The 18,044-nt window shown below is 29.3% G+C and overlaps 1 protein-coding gene across 1 annotated transcript; it reads left to right on the plus strand.

The window, feature by feature from the left end:
* Positions 13,380 to 14,135, plus strand: LOC109717965 (hydrophobic protein OSR8-like). Its single transcript, XM_020243930.1, has 2 exons — positions 13,380 to 13,540; positions 13,618 to 14,135. The coding sequence occupies exons 1-2, from the start codon at positions 13,448 to 13,450 to the stop codon at positions 13,744 to 13,746; spliced, it is 222 nt and encodes a 73-aa protein (XP_020099519.1). The 5' UTR covers positions 13,380 to 13,447; the 3' UTR covers positions 13,747 to 14,135.

Raw genomic sequence — 18,044 nt, forward strand, 5'->3', positions numbered from 1 at the left:
AAAATATTGGGTAGCCGATTCAAAATGACATATAGTTCAAGTAAATGTCGTATGTTTTTTTACCTATATTATATTGAGGAGATCGCAATAATTCAATTAAAATAAGATTAATATTTTTGGCAAAACATAGAACGGTATAATAAAACATTTTACCATCCGTGAAGCTACGCTTTACTATCCTGTGGTTTTTAAAAAGTATTATTTTACTGTCCGTAGAAAATGCGTTAAACCATAAGGGGTAAATTGAAATTTACCCAAAAAGATATAATAGTAAGTACTTACATGAATTGTCTCAAATCCTTAAGCCTAAATTTCTAAGAAAATGACATTCTATTTTTTAATCAAATTCCTTGTTTGGAATTATTATTTAACATTTTTGTTAATTTCATGCTAGGAAAAAAGATGCTAAAAGCCAAGAGAGGATTTTTATTATTATTCTTTTATTTCATTCATGGACATTTCTAAATACAATTTCAGCTGTACTAAAATTTAGATAAAAATTTATGATAATTTTCTTTTTTTTTTAATTTTTGTGTGACTTTGTCATCATCCTAGGTGAGATCACCAATTCCATTTTGGGAAAAGAAAATTATATGCAAATTTAATTTTACGACAAAACAAACGATAAAGAACTTCAGCCTCCTCCACTTTCTGAGAAACAAACATCTCGTATATACACGGCAGAATTAGAATCTAAAAAGAGTAACTCATTTTTAAAGTCACTTGAACGAAATTGGAGTCAATTGGTGGAAACTTCTTGTATATTTCTAGTAAAATACAACATTTGTCTTTGACTTTACCCAATTTTATGTAGTCTCCAATTTTTCTTTGTTTAATATAATTATTAAGCTCTTAAAGTCTATTAATCAATTATTTTATATTACTTTAACACGACCGTTATATTTAAAAAAATAAAAGAAAATCAGTGGAGCTCAGAGCACCAACAAATTGTTGGAGGCCCGGGGCACCATCGGTGTCCCATGGGCTGGCCAAAGAGAAAGAGCACACATACTATGTTATAATTGACTCATTACGATATATGTAATGTGACATTGCGCTAGAAAACAAAGAAAATATTCTTGCATTTACGACACATAATACAATCTCTCAGTAATTTCAAATGGAGCCTAATAAATCATGACGAGCATGACATAGACTCACACTTGAGATATAGGGCCCATTTGGAATTTTAAAATTAAATTTGAAATTTAAAATTTTAAAATCTAAAATTTGAGATTTGAAATTTAAAATTAAAATTTAAAATTTAAAGTTCGAAATGGATTTGTCAAATTTTAAAATTTAAAAGTTAAAATTTAAAAATTCGAAAATGAATCTGAAAATTTAAATTTAAAATTAAATTTAAATTTAAATATTAAATTTAAAATTAAAATAAAAATTTGAAATTTGAGCCCAAACTCACAATTAGATTTCAAGAAGCAGCTTTTTTCTACTTCTGATTCTCGGGCCTTCAAAATCAGTTTTATAATTCTGAAAAGCAGAATCAGATTCTAAAAATGTGGTTGCCAAACGCTCTATTGAGCCGAAAATCACTTTTCAACTCAAAAACGCTTTTTAAAATCTAGGCCAAACACCCCCATAAATCTACGGTCCAGCAGTTCCATCTGTATAAGTTGTGTCGTGCTGAGCTGTACTCTGGGCAAGTCCAATATTTTATATTTTATATTTTAAGTATTTTACTTTTTTTAATCTTAGTTCTCAATTTTTCCTTAACTTCAATAATGTAAACTGCACATTTTTTATGGAAAATTATTTAAATTAAAATAATAGTTCAAAGTATATTTGAGAGAAAAAAAATGTACAAAAAATATATAAAAATGTGCTCACACAGCATGAATGTTAATGGGTATAGACACCCATAATTTTATCCGAAATAGAATCAGAACGGAACATGATTTAACAGATATCTATTTGTTTCTGCCAAAGTAGGAAAGAATGAAATGATTTTCGACCATAAACGAGCACTTGTAGTGTTTGGCTCATCGTAAAAAAAATAATGACCGAAATTTGAGTTTATATATTTTTTTAATTTAGTTTGATTTGCTTCTTTTTATATTTGTTTAATTTTTATTTTTTTAACTGATTTAGGTTATTTTGATTTTAGTTTCTCTTATAATATTCAAAAAATTAAGGGCTGTACAAGTCTTGCGGCTTTACCCTTCATGATACTGAATTTGAAAATTAATCTTCGTAGGATTATAAGCTGGAGTTTTCGATGCGGAAACAAATACTGATATAATATTATTTTTTTCAAATTTACGAATTCAATCTTCAAGATCCAAAAAAAAAAAAAAAGTGCAAACAAACTAGATCGTGCATGTCACATGTGGAGAGCTCGTTTGTTTCACCAAATGTGAAGTTTAGGTTGAAATAAATAACTGAGTGAACTAGAATTCAGATAAAATTACTTTTATTCTTCTATTTGTTTATATAGCTGTTGAATTGAAGTTTTTTCAGTTCTGTTGTTTATTTAGCAGAATGTGAATGATGTAAAAGTTTAAGGTATAAAAAATAAGTTAATATTTTATTATTATGAGGTATTTTTTAATATATTCGTCGGAACTTCAAAAATATCTAGCATATCTCTCGTCGACCAAAATACTTTTATTGATTTTGAAAAATTCCTTCAAAAATTTCCGAACTTCTAAAGCAGAGTGAATTTAAAAAATTTTAAATAGTAGCCGGGATTAAAAAGTAAAAGCCTCTGTTGTTATTATTATTATCATTAGGGTGTGTTTGGTTCCACGTAAAACTGTGGAAAAAAAATTTTCGGTGGAAAAAAAATTTTCGGTGGGAAAAAAGTTTTACGTTGTTTGTGTTTGGTTTGTAGGAAAAGAAAAATAGTTTTCCGTGACGGTTGTTTGGTTGAAAGGAAAAGAAAAGAAATAAAAAACTATTTAATATATTTTTTATTATATATATTAATATTATTAATATATAATAATTATTATTATGTTATATATGAAAAATTATTATATATATATATTTCCTATTATATACATTATATATTATTAATATATAATAATTATCATAATACATTTAATTATTATAATTTATATTTATAAACAAGATATATTTAANAGAGTACTTGGGTGTGTGGTCCAGCATGGACCACTCACGCGGTCCACGAGCTTTCACCCTAAGCTCGTGGACCGCGATGCTTTTACTGTACATGAGCCGCGATTTCTTCTCCAAGTTTTCGTTTTCCGCAGAAATGAGGCGGAAAACGAAAAGCAAACTTTTCCATCGCATGCGTAAAATAATTTTTCCTTTTACACCAAACCAAACGTCTGAAAAAAAATTTTCAGTCGGAAAATTTTTTTTCCGCTGGTTTTACAGGGAACCAAACGCCCCCTTATTGTAATCCAACTTGGGACTAAGGTGGGCCAAAATTAATTATGTTAGCTGTGACCGAAAAGTAAAGTTCGGATAATAAAAGTATATATACTTACGGTAGATGACTGCTCTAGTTAATATGGCAATCCAGCTCGTTGTCCGCTAGCCAACTCGTGTTCGGCTCGACTTGAGCTCGAGATCAAATCGCTCGTTTAGTAAACGAGTCGAACACGAGCTGAATTTTTCAACTCGTTTAATAAACAAGTCGAACACGAGCTGGATCAGCTTACTCATATTCGGTTCGATAACAGCTCAAAGACATATATTTTATATTTATATTATAAATAAATAATTATATAATATATAGAGAAAACTTCAAAAACTCCCCTTGTGGTTTCGTAGTTTCTCACTTTGCCCCCATGTGGTTTAAAATGTATCAATTTGCCCCCATGTGGTTTAAAATGTATCAATTTGTCCCCCTGTGGTTTTGTTTTTCTCTTTTTCTTATCAATTTCATTATTTTTTTTCTTAAATCAGTAATAAAGTTAAAATTAAAGGGTAATAAAGTGAATATTTGATAAATCTAGATGAGTATCTGAAGTTTTTTTGTATATAATTTAACGAAATATTAACGAAAAAGCTACCGAAAAGATAAAAACGAAACCACAGGGGGGCAAATTGATACACTTTTAAGGGGGGCAAAGTGAGAAACTACAAAACCATAGGGGAGATTTTTAAAGTTTTCCCTAATATATATAGAGTCCGGTTGCTATGCTATCAATAGCACCAAACACTTGGTGCTGTCAAGTTTTCTGCCGTTAGATTAACCCCTTTGATTATTTTTACCCGTTAGATTATACTATTCAACCAACTACCCACTCAACCCTAGGGGGCCTACATCATTCTAACCGCACATTTTTTAATCCAAGGGCTAAAAAACTAATAGCACCAATAACTTGATGCTATTAATAGTATTTCAGCTTAATTCTATATATATATTATTTAATTTTTAGCAACAAAAATAAAGCCGAGCTTAATTATAAAAAAAACTCATTTATATATAAAGTTTCAATCATTCGATCAAAATCTAATGAGTAAAACTTAGCAAATTATTATAATATATATTATTATATATATATTATTTATATTATTATATATTTAGAGCAGCGTTTATGGCCTATGCTATTAAGTGAGCAATAGTTTATGTCTAATTTTCTAACTACCGACAAGTTGATTGTGGTGGTTAGACAATAAGAGGGGAGATATTTAGCGAGAATATTCGCGACATCTGTTTCATTTTTCTGGTTATTCTTTAATTTCAAATATAACGAAGGCCGTAGTATAGTGTGTATCTATTCTCAAAAGGAAAAAAAAATCTTTATCAATATCCCTTTCCCTCTTCATTAACAACCATCGCATAACTTAATCGCGGCTGGTTAGATAATTAGGGAGGTAAAACTGTTGTACGCACAGTAGTATGATATATATATTTATTATTATTACTATATAGTATTATATATATATATTGTATTAAAAGATTCTATTTATTTAATTTATATTTTGGTCACGGGTGGTGTTTGTGACGTCGTTTTATATATTTAATACGAACTCTAATTTTTTAAATTAATTTTAATAAGGGAATCAAAACCTTACCTGTGGTTTCGTAGTTTCTACTTGGCCCCCCTGTGGTTTAGATTAGTAAATTGTCTCTGTGTGAGTTTTTTTATCTTTTCAGGTAGCTTTTTGTTAATATTTATTTAATTATATACAAAGCGTTCAGATATGCATCTGATACAAACTACGTTTTTAGCCGCCCTTTAATTTTAACTTTTTATCCCTGTATTGACATGATAATGAATGAATAAAGAAAAAGGATGGAGTGGAACCTGATATTTTTAAATAATAGAATGGGTGCAAAGTAAAAGACGACACCTGACTTAGTTTTTTGACAGTTTCGTTTTATAATCGTTGTGTAGCCATTTTAATGTCAGATTGCAGCCACAGCTCCGTCGATGTCGCATTCGTTGAACACCAGTCAGTGTCTCTGCTTTTATGAAAAGACGACCTATGGAGTGGAGACCACTGCCGGCTGCGCATGTCACGCCGCAGGAGCGGTCAAGACTGATTATTAACCCACTACTGAATTGACTGACACAGTTTCGCGGCATCTATGTGCCTTCAGCGATCTTACCTCCATAATAAAAAATAATAATAAAAATATTTAAATCTAAATTTTAAAAACTCTATTTTCAATTTATATACTTTTTTTTATTTTGTTTTCTACTTTTGAAAATTTAATTTTATTTTTTAAATATTTTCAGTGCGATAATTTACTTGTTTATGTTTTTATTTCTGATTACATTCTTGCTTATATTTCATTAAAGAGGCTTGGGGGGCTTAAGAGTTGCTACCATGTCCAACCCTCACTTTATTCTCTCTATCCATCAGCATAATTATAGTTATTATATATTATTAATTTTATTATAAATATATAAAGTCATTAGTAATTAAATTTCAGATACTTTCAATTTTTAATTTCTATAATTAAGGAGGGTTGAGGGAACCTTAACGTTGACGATGTCCCAACCCTCACTTTATTTAACTCTCTCAGACAACGACACCCACCACACACATTATATATAATATATTATATATATTATATATATATATATATATAAAAATTATATAATTATTACGTTATTGTAATTGAATTTTGATATGAATTTAAGTTTCGATCTTTATTTTTAATTTACAAATTTTAAATTATAATTGTAAATTTATTCTTATTATAATATCTATTTTAATTTTAAAATTCTTAATGCTTAATAATTAATTAATATTATAATATAATTAATTGAATTTTATTATATACGCCTTAATAATACGTAAATAAATTAACCTGATAGATTACATTTTATCAAGTAGAAGTGTACGTTGTTATAAAAAAAAAATCTTGTATTGTAATTTTTAGCGAGGTAAATTTTTAGAAAATTAGTGTATTTCTGTGTATATATATTAATTTTTAAACATTTCAATTAGCAAATTATTATAATATATATTATTATATATATATTATTTATATTATTATATATTTAGAGCAGCGTTTATGGCCTATGCTATTAAGTGAGCAATAGTTTATGTCTAATTTTCTAACTACCGACAAGTTGATTGTGGTGGTTAGACAATAAGAGGGGAGATATTTAGCGAGAATATTCGCGACATCTGTTTCATTTTTCTGGTTATTCTTTAATTTCAAATATAACGAAGGCCGTAGTATAGTGTGTATCTATTCTCAAAAGGAAAAAAAAATCTTTATCAATATCCCTTTCCCTCTTCATTAACAACCATCGCATAACTTAATCGCGGCTGGTTAGATAATTAGGGAGGTAAAACTGTTGTACGCACAGTAGTATGATATATATATTTATTATTATTACTATATAGTATTATATATATATATTGTATTAAAAGATTCTATTTATTTAATTTATATTTTGGTCACGGGTGGTGTTTGTGACGTCGTTTTATATATTTAATACGAACTCTAATTTTTTAAATTAATTTTAATAAGGGAATCAAAACCTTACCTGTGGTTTCGTAGTTTCTACTTGGCCCCCCTGTGGTTTAGATTAGTAAATTGTCTCTGTGTGAGTTTTTTTATCTTTTCAGGTAGCTTTTTGTTAATATTTATTTAATTATATACAAAGCGTTCAGATATGCATCTGATACAAACTACGTTTTTAGCCGCCCTTTAATTTTAACTTTTTATCCCTGTATTGACATGATAATGAATGAATAAAGAAAAAGGATGGAGTGGAACCTGATATTTTTAAATAATAGAATGGGTGCAAAGTAAAAGACGACACCTGACTTAGTTTTTTGACAGTTTCGTTTTATAATCGTTGTGTAGCCATTTTAATGTCAGATTGCAGCCACAGCTCCGTCGATGTCGCATTCGTTGAACACCAGTCAGTGTCTCTGCTTTTATGAAAAGACGACCTATGGAGTGGAGACCACTGCCGGCTGCGCATGTCACGCCGCAGGAGCGGTCAAGACTGATTATTAACCCACTACTGAATTGACTGACACAGTTTCGCGGCATCTATGTGCCTTCAGCGATCTTACCTCCATAATAAAAAATAATAATAAAAATATTTAAATCTAAATTTTAAAAACTCTATTTTCAATTTATATACTTTTTTTTATTTTGTTTTCTACTTTTGAAAATTTAATTTTATTTTTTAAATATTTTCAGTGCGATAATTTACTTGTTTATGTTTTTATTTCTGATTACATTCTTGCTTATATTTCATTAAAGAGGCTTGGGGGGCTTAAGAGTTGCTACCATGTCCAACCCTCACTTTATTCTCTCTATCCATCAGCATAATTATAGTTATTATATATTATTAATTTTATTATAAATATATAAAGTCATTAGTAATTAAATTTCAGATACTTTCAATTTTTAATTTCTATAATTAAGGAGGGTTGAGGGAACCTTAACGTTGACGATGTCCCAACCCTCACTTTATTTAACTCTCTCAGACAACGACACCCACCACACACATTATATATAATATATTATATATATTATATATATATATATATATAAAAATTATATAATTATTACGTTATTGTAATTGAATTTTGATATGAATTTAAGTTTCGATCTTTATTTTTAATTTACAAATTTTAAATTATAATTGTAAATTTATTCTTATTATAATATCTATTTTAATTTTAAAATTCTTAATGCTTAATAATTAATTAATATTATAATATAATTAATTGAATTTTATTATATACGCCTTAATAATACGTAAATAAATTAACCTGATAGATTACATTTTATCAAGTAGAAGTGTACGTTGTTATAAAAAAAAAATCTTGTATTGTAATTTTTAGCGAGGTAAATTTTTAGAAAATTAGTGTATTTCTGTGTATATATATTAATTTTTAAACAATTTCTTTTACAATTTTCTTTTTCTTCTATTTATTGATTTTTTTTTATTATTTTGATAGATTTATCTCAAATCTTTTTCATATGTATCTTTATAAAATAAATTATTACATAAATTTACTTTGCGCATATATCAATTTTAATGATTTTTATTTAAATTGATTTAACTACTAAATTATTTTTATATAATTTTTGTTTAATTAATAATTAGACTTATAAAACTATATAAAATTATTAAAAAAATAAAATTTATTATAAAAATAATTTTATATCCGCAGCATCGCGCGGGTAATTCACTAGTGTTCCCAAAAATCCGGACTCTTTAATTTATTTTTTTAAAAGACTAATATAAAAAATATTTTTTTACCTTCTAAGTTATTTCAAATATATTTTGAAAGTTAAATTTTATTAGTGAACTGTTAGCAATAGCTATTATTTATATAAAATTACTATTTTATCCTTTCAAATATATATTTTTTTACTATCACAAATTTTTTTTATTTGCTCCTAAATTAGGGATAAAAGAAGTATTTTGATTTTTAGTCTTTTTAATTAAATATATCTTTCTACCGTCACCAACTTTTCTTAATTGCCCTTAAGTTAAGGGCAATAGAGGTATTTTGATTTTTTAATTCTGATAGACATTTAGCTCATGCTTAATTCGAGATAACTTAACGGATTGTAAATACGGGAGTATTTTTGAATAACAGAGGAATATACGAGGGATATATTAAAAACAAAAAAAGTATAGATAAATTAAATATTTTCAATATTTTGAGAGTTATATAGGTAATTATCCATTTTAAGTTATTTAATTTAGTCCCCTCCGTCAAAGTTTCATCACTATTTTGTCCATTTTTTACAATTTATGTTGAAAATATCTTTCAAAATGATATAAATATAGTAAAAAATATTTTTTTATAAAAAAAAGAAATTTGATCATTTTGCCATCTGCATTAACATCATATTTTTTCTGAAAATATTTCTGAAATTTTAAGAGAACAAAATATAATTAAATTTTTGAACGTAGGAAGGAAAAGTAAGAAATAAGTATTTACAAGAAAATTTTTTATATTTTAGTCAAAAAAAAACCTAAAAAAGTCTAATTATATGACGGTGACACCACGTCCTTTATATTCAACCAACTAAATTTTATTTTTGAAAAAAAAATATAATAAAATATTTTTTTCTAAATATTATTATAGAATTGGTGAACTCTAGATGACAAATATAATTAGTTGAAAATATTACGTCAGTTGTGTGGCTAGAAATGTCAATGGTATGGATACATGAAATTTTACTCGAATTCGAAACCAAACAGATAGAATTTATCTGATAATAAATAAATATAATTGTGGACACAAATATAAAAATAAAAACTTGACAGATTCAGATTTAAGTATGGATTTTGTCTATATCTGGCCCGAACTTGAATTGCTTTTAAATTATAATATATATATATATATAATATTATATTTGAATTTATATTTTAAAAATTTAAATTTAATATAAAATATGATAAAGAGAAATAATTATTTTTAGTTCGAATTTTTTGGTTTGAATTCGAATTTCAAAAATTTTATTGAGTTCAAATTTAAATATAAATTTTTAAAATTCGTCGGATTCATATTTGATTACGGATTTTGTGTTCGATTAGGATTCAAATGTTTAAAAATTCGTTCCTAATTCCATCAATTGGCATTCCTACATGTGACTGCTAAATTTTAATTTTACTTCCTTTTTTTTTTGGCCAATTTGTATAAAAAATTTATTAGTTTTCAGGTTTTGCAAAAGTAAGCTGTATTTTTAGATTTTGCAGATTCGGACCGAATTTTCGAAAAATTGACCAAAATATTCTTATTTTCTTTTCTCTTTCCTTTTTGTACGAATTTTCGGAAAACTGACCAAAATACTTTGTTTTTTTCTTTTCTCTTTCCTTTTTTTTTCTTTTGTTTTTTTTTTTTTTTTAATTCTATCCGAAGAGGGCGGTGGAAGCGGAAGCGGAGGTGGATGGGGAGGCGGTCCGCCTTGCCTCTGTCCCGCCCTCCCTCACCCTCACTCGCACCCGCACACCTTCCCTCCAACTTCCTCGCCTCCGACACCGCTGAGACTGCCCTTCGACCGTTTTTTATTATTCTCTCCTACCCTCCTTGACCGCCTCTCCGGCTCCTTACAACAGTAAAGAGGGCAGCGTTACTTCTTGATCTTCCTCTAATTTTTCTCTTTCGTTTTTTTTCTCTTCAACCCCCTCTGCTCCCTTCGCGACCCTCCACGACGGTAACTAGTATAGCGCTATATCCTCTTCCTTTGTATTCGCTGGCGCAGGCACCGACGTGAGACGTCAGTGCCAGATAAGGAGGACTCGGAGAAAGTGCGGGTTATGCAGAAGATAAAAAAAATAAAAAAATAAAGAATAAGAATATAAAGAAAAATAATTTTTTTTACAAAAAAAAACGGAGAAAAAAAAAGAAGATGATAAATTTGCACTATTTCGGAAAAATGTTGCACCATTTTAGAGGAGCGTTGCACTATTTTTGAAAAAAATTTACCCTCTTTGAAAAAAAAATATATTTTATTGGATAAAAATTATACTTTTTGAACAAAAATTTACTGTTTAAACGTAAATTATATTGTTTAATCAAAAATTGTACTATTTTGCCAGAAATTTTAAATTTTAAATTTTTTTTTTGGCCTTTACATAAGGAAAAGTCATATTTTCCGTTTCAAACCTCAAACTTCGTGCACGTATTATTCATTGCCACGTGTACCAAGTAGTTTCCCAAAATAGCCCCTCAATTCCAATATATTCACATTGGTTAATTTTCTTATTAGATTAAGGGGCTGTTTGGTTCCCCAAACAATTATAAAAAAAAATTTCTAGAAATTTTTTTTATGAAAACTTTTTTTTAAAATGTTTCATCCATCTATTTCAAAAGAAAGCTTGAAATAATTTTAAATTTATAGAAAATTATTATTTTTATTTTTTTAAAAAAAGAGGAAAAATAAAAATACTAGTTTTTTGTAAAATTTGAACAAATTTTTAAAAAAATTTAGTTTTTCGCAACCACAATAGGCGAAAGCAAAACTTTCTAAAAACGCAAGATAACCTAAAAGCGTAAAAATGTACCGACTTCGTCAATGTTATGAATTTATGTTCGACTATCTAATTTAAAAATTTTAAATTTATCATATAATTTTGGGATTTTTTGTGCAAATAGCCCCCTTACTAATTTTTTTTAAAATTGTCCTATAATAAATCATTTCAAAAAATGGCCCTGTCCCGCCATGCACCCACGTCAGCGCCACGCGGGCGACTGGGCAGATGGTTAAGTTGAACACGTAAATCATCTCACCGTGTTAAATACAAACGTTTTCTGTATTGGACAGGTGATGATTCCGTGTCCAATACAAATGCTAAAATCGAAATATTTATATTGACACGGTGAATCATATTCACCGTGTCGCAATACAATACATTGGCATCGTGAATGGTCACCGTAATCTAAACAATACCTCAAACTTAGTCATTGTTGGGGTATTCTGTATTGACACGGTGAACGCATTCACCAGTGTCCAATACAAAAATCTGTGTATTAGAACACGTGAAATGGTTCACCGTGTTCAACTAAGATATCATGGGCCGCCCTGCCGCGTGGCGCTGACGTGGGCGCTGATGTGGCGGGGCATGCATTTTTACAATAATTTTTGGACGGGCTATTTTTAATAATCAAATCTTGTCAGGGGACTATTTACAAAAAAAGCCCTATAATTTTTGATTTATTTGATTTGAGCCAATCAACGACGCTTTGATTTTAAAATATGAATGTGTTTATTATCTTTATAGGTTTAATTATTATTTTTTATGTAATTCTTATCAATAATTTAAACTTTAAAATTAATTACTATCTGAAAGTATTGTTGGGTCATCTGCCACTTGTTAAACTAGTGATTCAATCACATAATTGAATGATTCAGCGTATCATCATAAATACTTAGCAATTATTTCTTTATACTTTAATATATAATAAAAAAATATATACTAAGTATGATTTTTTGCATTATTTTTAAATATTATTATATTATATCTTACGAAATTATATTTAAAGGGTACATTATTAAAAAACTAATGCATGTTTTTATTTTATTATTGGAATATAAAATAAAAAAATCTGTTGGTTCTTGTAAACTCAGGTCGATTCATCGGTTCACAAGTTGAAACACTGATTTGAATGGATTAAAACACGATTTAAGCCAATCTGATTTTATGAATTAAATCGAACCGATTTGGGCATTGTGTCACCGTCCACCCAGTTTGACCGGCTGAGTCGACCCAATTTTTAAAACATTGAATTCCGCAACTATAATTTTATTAAAGTAAGTAAATAGCTTAAATTTTGAAGTCAAAATATTATCAACTGATTCAGATTGAACAAAATTTAAAAATTAAATAGCAAAATCAATATTTTGGAAGGTTAAATAGCTGATTCAAAATAGTCTATAATTCAGATAAATTATCTATGCTTTTACCTTGATTAATTACACAACTGATCCTAACTCTATCATTTCAATTAGCGAATCAGCCCGATTTATAAGAACTAGAAGAATTGCTCTTTATTTTGTATTTCAATAATTAATTAAATATATGTATTAGTATTTTAATAATTTGCATTCTAAATATATTTTAAATATATTATAATATTTAAAAATAATGTAGAATGTTATAGGTTAGAATATATTCTTATTATGTATAGTATATAAAAAATAATAATTAAATATTTATATCCTTATTTTGATTTTATTTATCGAATTTTAAACCACTAACAAATATTTGGATAATTAAACTTCAGGTCCAAGAAATATAAAACAAAAACCTAAAAAAAAAAAAAAAATTACTAAACTGAAAAAATGGATAACCTAAGGAATAATAATGAAATTAATCCTTTTTTTTTACAGGTAGACATATTCACCGCTATGTAAAATATATAAAAGTACAGGGGCATATTCGTAAATATACCCACTCCCCAGTCCCCACTGCACCATCACGCGCATTTATTTAAGGGGCGCCATTTCCAAACACACCAACGCACCAACGACGACGACGAAGAAGAAGAAGAAGAGGACGAAGACGAAGACATGGGCTCCGGCCATTGTTGCACCTTCTTCGAGATCCTTCTCGCCATCGTCCTCCCCCCTCTCGGCGTCTTCCTCCGCTACGGATGCTGCAGCGTAAGCTCTCTCCATAGACCCCCGGATCGCCCTTGATCTCTCTAGATCTTCGCTAAACCCTAGATCTCACCTTGTAGTGCGAGTTCCTGATCGCCCTGCTCCTCACGATCCTCGGCTACATCCCCGGGATCATCTACGCCGTCTACGTCATCGTCGCCGTCCAACCCGATCGCCCCTCCCGCGACCTCGAGGAGCCGCTCGCCTAGGGTTTGCCCCCTCCGTCCCTCGATCCCCACTGCTTCTTCGTTGATTCGGTGATGATGACGCTTCTTCTCATCTGTGTTTTCTGAATCCGATCGTTCTGTTCTGATATGATGATTCTGAGTTGATTTCGTGATGTTATGGTCTCGTTTGGTAGTGTGGAGATGCAATGGGTTCTTAGATTATGAGCATCTAATTTGGTTTTTAATTGAAGAATTAATTGTCCTAAATTAGTGGTATTATATTATTATTGTTTATCTATGCCTGGATTTGAATTGATTCCATGTGGATTGATGGAATATGTGATCTGATCGTACCAGTGATGTTGAAATCTTGTTCTATTATTGTGGATATATATAATATAATGTTGTGAATGGGTCCCTGATTTGTTACATCATATGCATATAATGTGTGTTTTTTGTCTAATTTTTGGTTAAAAAACTTGCAAACAAACTTCAGTTGCCTCTGATTTGCTATTGATAATATTTGTGATTATATATGTTTCTGGCTTGAATTCTCTGATTGAAACGTGAGATTTGGGTCTTTGTTACGAATACTTATATTTGACTTAAACTTCCTGGATTTGTGGTAATTTACTGTGATCTTATTGTTAGCTGGTTTTATGTAGTTTGATGATTATGGTGATATGGGAAGATTGTTGAGATTCGATATTGTGAATGCATGATTGATTTGTTATCCTTTAAGCATCTAATGTTCTTCTTTTCCAAAATATTCTTGGCTAATTTCATGAGAATTATTTTTTGCTGAATTGTTGTTATTATTACTAGTTAATATCTAATTATTCTTTTGTTGAATTGATGTGCTTTGCGAATGTATGTTGCTTATTATTGGGCCTAGTAGACAAATAATTTAGAGGTCTTTACTTTTGATTATTGAGCCAATATTATCTGTTGGAAAATATCCTTGTTCTAAAAGAGTTTACTTATTCATTCTTCTAAAAATACACAAGTTGCAAAAGTTACATGTACATCCCTCCTGTTTGATTGTGTCAGTTGAGACATACTCTTTTACATATATCCCTCTGCAATATTTTAACTGTCATTTTTCCTTGCAATCTTTTCTTAATCCCATCTCAACAACAAATCTAAAACACTTTGTTCTTACTGAATTTCCCCCCTGAAACGTTTTTGAGGACATATTCGAGAAGGTATAGCACAAATAGTAAAGTGTCAAATTTTCACCGGCAATTAACACTGCTTTAATGGGAGGGGTGTTATGTGTAAATTCTTTAAAAATAGAAAATTTATATGTTTGCTTGCTTATATGGATATTACATATGTTATAAGAATAAATGCATTGCTCTCAAATTATGCAGAAAAATATGTATTATAATTGTGGACATTCCTTCTGCTGTTGTAGATTCAACAGAATAAATGTCTCTTTTCGAAATGAGTGAGTTTTTTTTTAAAAAAAAAAAAGCTAAGAAAGGAAAGTGCAGTGGTTGCAGTGTCTCTTTTAGAAATGAGTGAGTTTTTTTTTTTTTAAAAAAAAAAAAAGCTAAGAAAGGAAAGTACAGTGGTTGCATTGTCTCTTTTAGAAATGAGTGAGTTTTTTTTTTTAAAAAAAAAGCTAAGAAAGGAAAGTGCAGTGGTTGCAGGCTACTTTATTATTATTTTCTCAATTATGGCTTTTGAGTTGAAGAGTATATGTCCCTTTAGGCATTGGGCTCTTTATCTGTTCTTTTAATTGAAGAATATTCTTAGAAGGTGTCTGCAAAAAGGTATCTATTATTATAATTGAAGGCTGTTATGCTGTACATTGAATTATATAAGAACAATATGTCAAATTCTATATTGAAAAGAAAAGCCAAATATAAATTCAAGATAAACTATTCAGTTCTAAAATGAATCAGTTTTAGAAGTATAAAATACTTTTTTAGCGTCAGGGAGTTTGAACCAAACAGTTTGTCATGAATTTTTCTGCTACAGAAGGTAGATAATAGATAAAAGATATGCTTGTCGATAAGAGAGCGTTAAGATAAACAGAGAATCTCAGAACATGGTTGATCCATGAAGCATATTTTTGAGTTTTGAATAGAAGGGAAAACTAATTGAGTGTGAATGTCAATTTTGAAGGTTCTAAATATTTTAAGTATTTTTTACTTATTATAGCACAAGTGCAGTTTAGCTATAGCCGGAACTTAACTCCATATCCACCTTGCCGTGTAATTGCCAACAGACATTATGATCCATAAGCTTAGTAGGATGTTGCCATATGTACAAGTTTTATGTTTTCTTCCTTTTATCCTTTTCTTTTCTCTTTCTGTTTTGACATGCCAAGTTTAAACAAAACTGCTTCATACATTGTAACTCTGTATCATTTGTTTTGTGCATAAAAAAGAGTTATTGAAGCTTTGAGTTTTATATTTAGCTTGACTAAGCTAATGTTTCTGTATTATATGTTGGTTGATATTAGGACAATCGGCATCGATTTCTTAAGAACTTAGTTCGTTGAATCGTTCAGCGTATTTATAAACCTATTTCTTAGTGGCACCACTCACTTTAATGCAAGTTGTTTCATATCAGCATCTAGTACTACATTAATATACTATTTATCACTTCTCTGTCTACAGCTGATTCATTATTTTTCATATAGTTTGTTGCTTCTCTGTATTTAGTGGTCTCATAGCTTTGTAACCATTAATCAATCTTTGTTAGTGATTATTTGTTCGATCTGGTTCGGACCCGGACATAAAATGGTTAAGATCCAGATCCAAATTCCTACATCCGGTCTGACCCGACCTGACCCGACCCGACTCAGTGGTTACAGCATCTTATGTTTTTGTACACTGTGAGTTCCCATTGAACAGCTCAAATCTGGTATATGCATTTATTGAAGATCCAATTAGTTAATATATATGCTCCACCAGAGTAAATTTAGACCATCTTCCTACCTGGACCAGGCCACTTTGTGTACATTGAATTAGGCATTTATTGGGTAAGAAAGAACTCTCTGTATATTGAATTAAGCATTTAACGCAATTGGGGCCTGTATATTCTATGTAAAATAAGAAAAAAATTAAATACATACCAAAATCTTCAGGATCAAAATAAAATAAGATAACTCACAGTCACAGAGCGCCATTGAGAATAAATTTTTGATCAATCTGCGGAAGCGAGAAGTCCTGTACCGATATGAACGTAATCAACCGAACTTGGAAAATTTGGTTTCTCCTTCTATCTTAGGCACTCTATTATATGGTGTGAAACCGATGATAATTATTTATCAGAATGCGTATGAGGAGGTGGCAGGATCAATATCCTTTTATATAAAGTCCAGATCAACTTTCCATCAAAGTCTAATTAGGATTTTATTTAATTTAAATAGATAGGATATGAATAAAATATATCATATTTACATGCTATTTTGATGCACATGTAGATAAATTTTATACGTATCATATTTTTATTGTTTAGGCCCCACTAAAATAGAAAATCTTGTAATTTTACGGCATTTCATACCTTTATTTTTAAGCTGTTTGAATATATATTGTGTAATTTCATAGGATTTCTATCGAGTTTAAAAATTTAGTGTTAGATAGCTTCAAATTTGAAAGTTAGATTATTAAATATTTCTCAAATATAGATAGAAAGCTCTAATTCTAAAAATTAGGCCATTAAACTGTAGAGTTTAAAATTTGGACAAAAATTAGCTGTTCGAAAGCTTCCATCTCAAAAGTTAGCCGTTGAATTAACCACAACAGAGCTCGAAATTTTCAAAAAAAACTAGCCGTAGGGGACTTCTCTCATATATCTCAGCCTATTCAAGGTCTATTTAGAAGCATCAATTTTTTGAAAGCACACAACTAGTATTTCTCATATTCTTTTTTCAATATCTCAATAACTGTAGATTATGGAAAAACAGAAAAACAGAATTTGAGATCATATACTTCATTCGGTAACAATGAGCCGAGAGGTGACGGAGGAGGGAGCAACAGAGGCAGAGGCAGAGGAGGGACTAGGGATGTCAATGGGCATGAATATCCAAAATTTTATCCGAACCCGAATCCGAATGAAACGAATATATCCGATGGATATGGATATGAATTTGAATATGGATATAAAAAATAAAAACCCGACGGATATGGATTCGGATATGAATTTTGATTGTATCCGACCCGAACCCGAACCTGACCCGAACCCGAATTTATTTTGTATTATATATAATATATATATAAAAATTTGATGTTATATTTGAATTTGTATTTTAAAAATTTAAATTTAATATAATATATTTTGAAATATTGAAAAAAGAATAATTATTTCGGGTTCAAATTTTCGGG

Source organism: Ananas comosus, linkage group 12 (assembly GCF_001540865.1).
Source record: "Ananas comosus cultivar F153 linkage group 12, ASM154086v1, whole genome shotgun sequence".
Taxonomy (NCBI): Eukaryota; Viridiplantae; Streptophyta; class Magnoliopsida; order Poales; family Bromeliaceae; genus Ananas; species Ananas comosus.

Excerpts from the sequence above, each read along its gene's own strand:
- LOC109717965 (XM_020243930.1), top strand. The coding sequence starts at position 13,448 with ATGGGCTCCGGCCATTGTTGCACCTTCTTCGAGATCCTTCTCGCCATC. Across the intron at positions 13,541-13,617 it reads TCCGCTACGGATGCTGCAGC|TGCGAGTTCCTGATCGCCCT; the intron begins GTAAGCTCTCTC and ends CTCACCTTGTAG.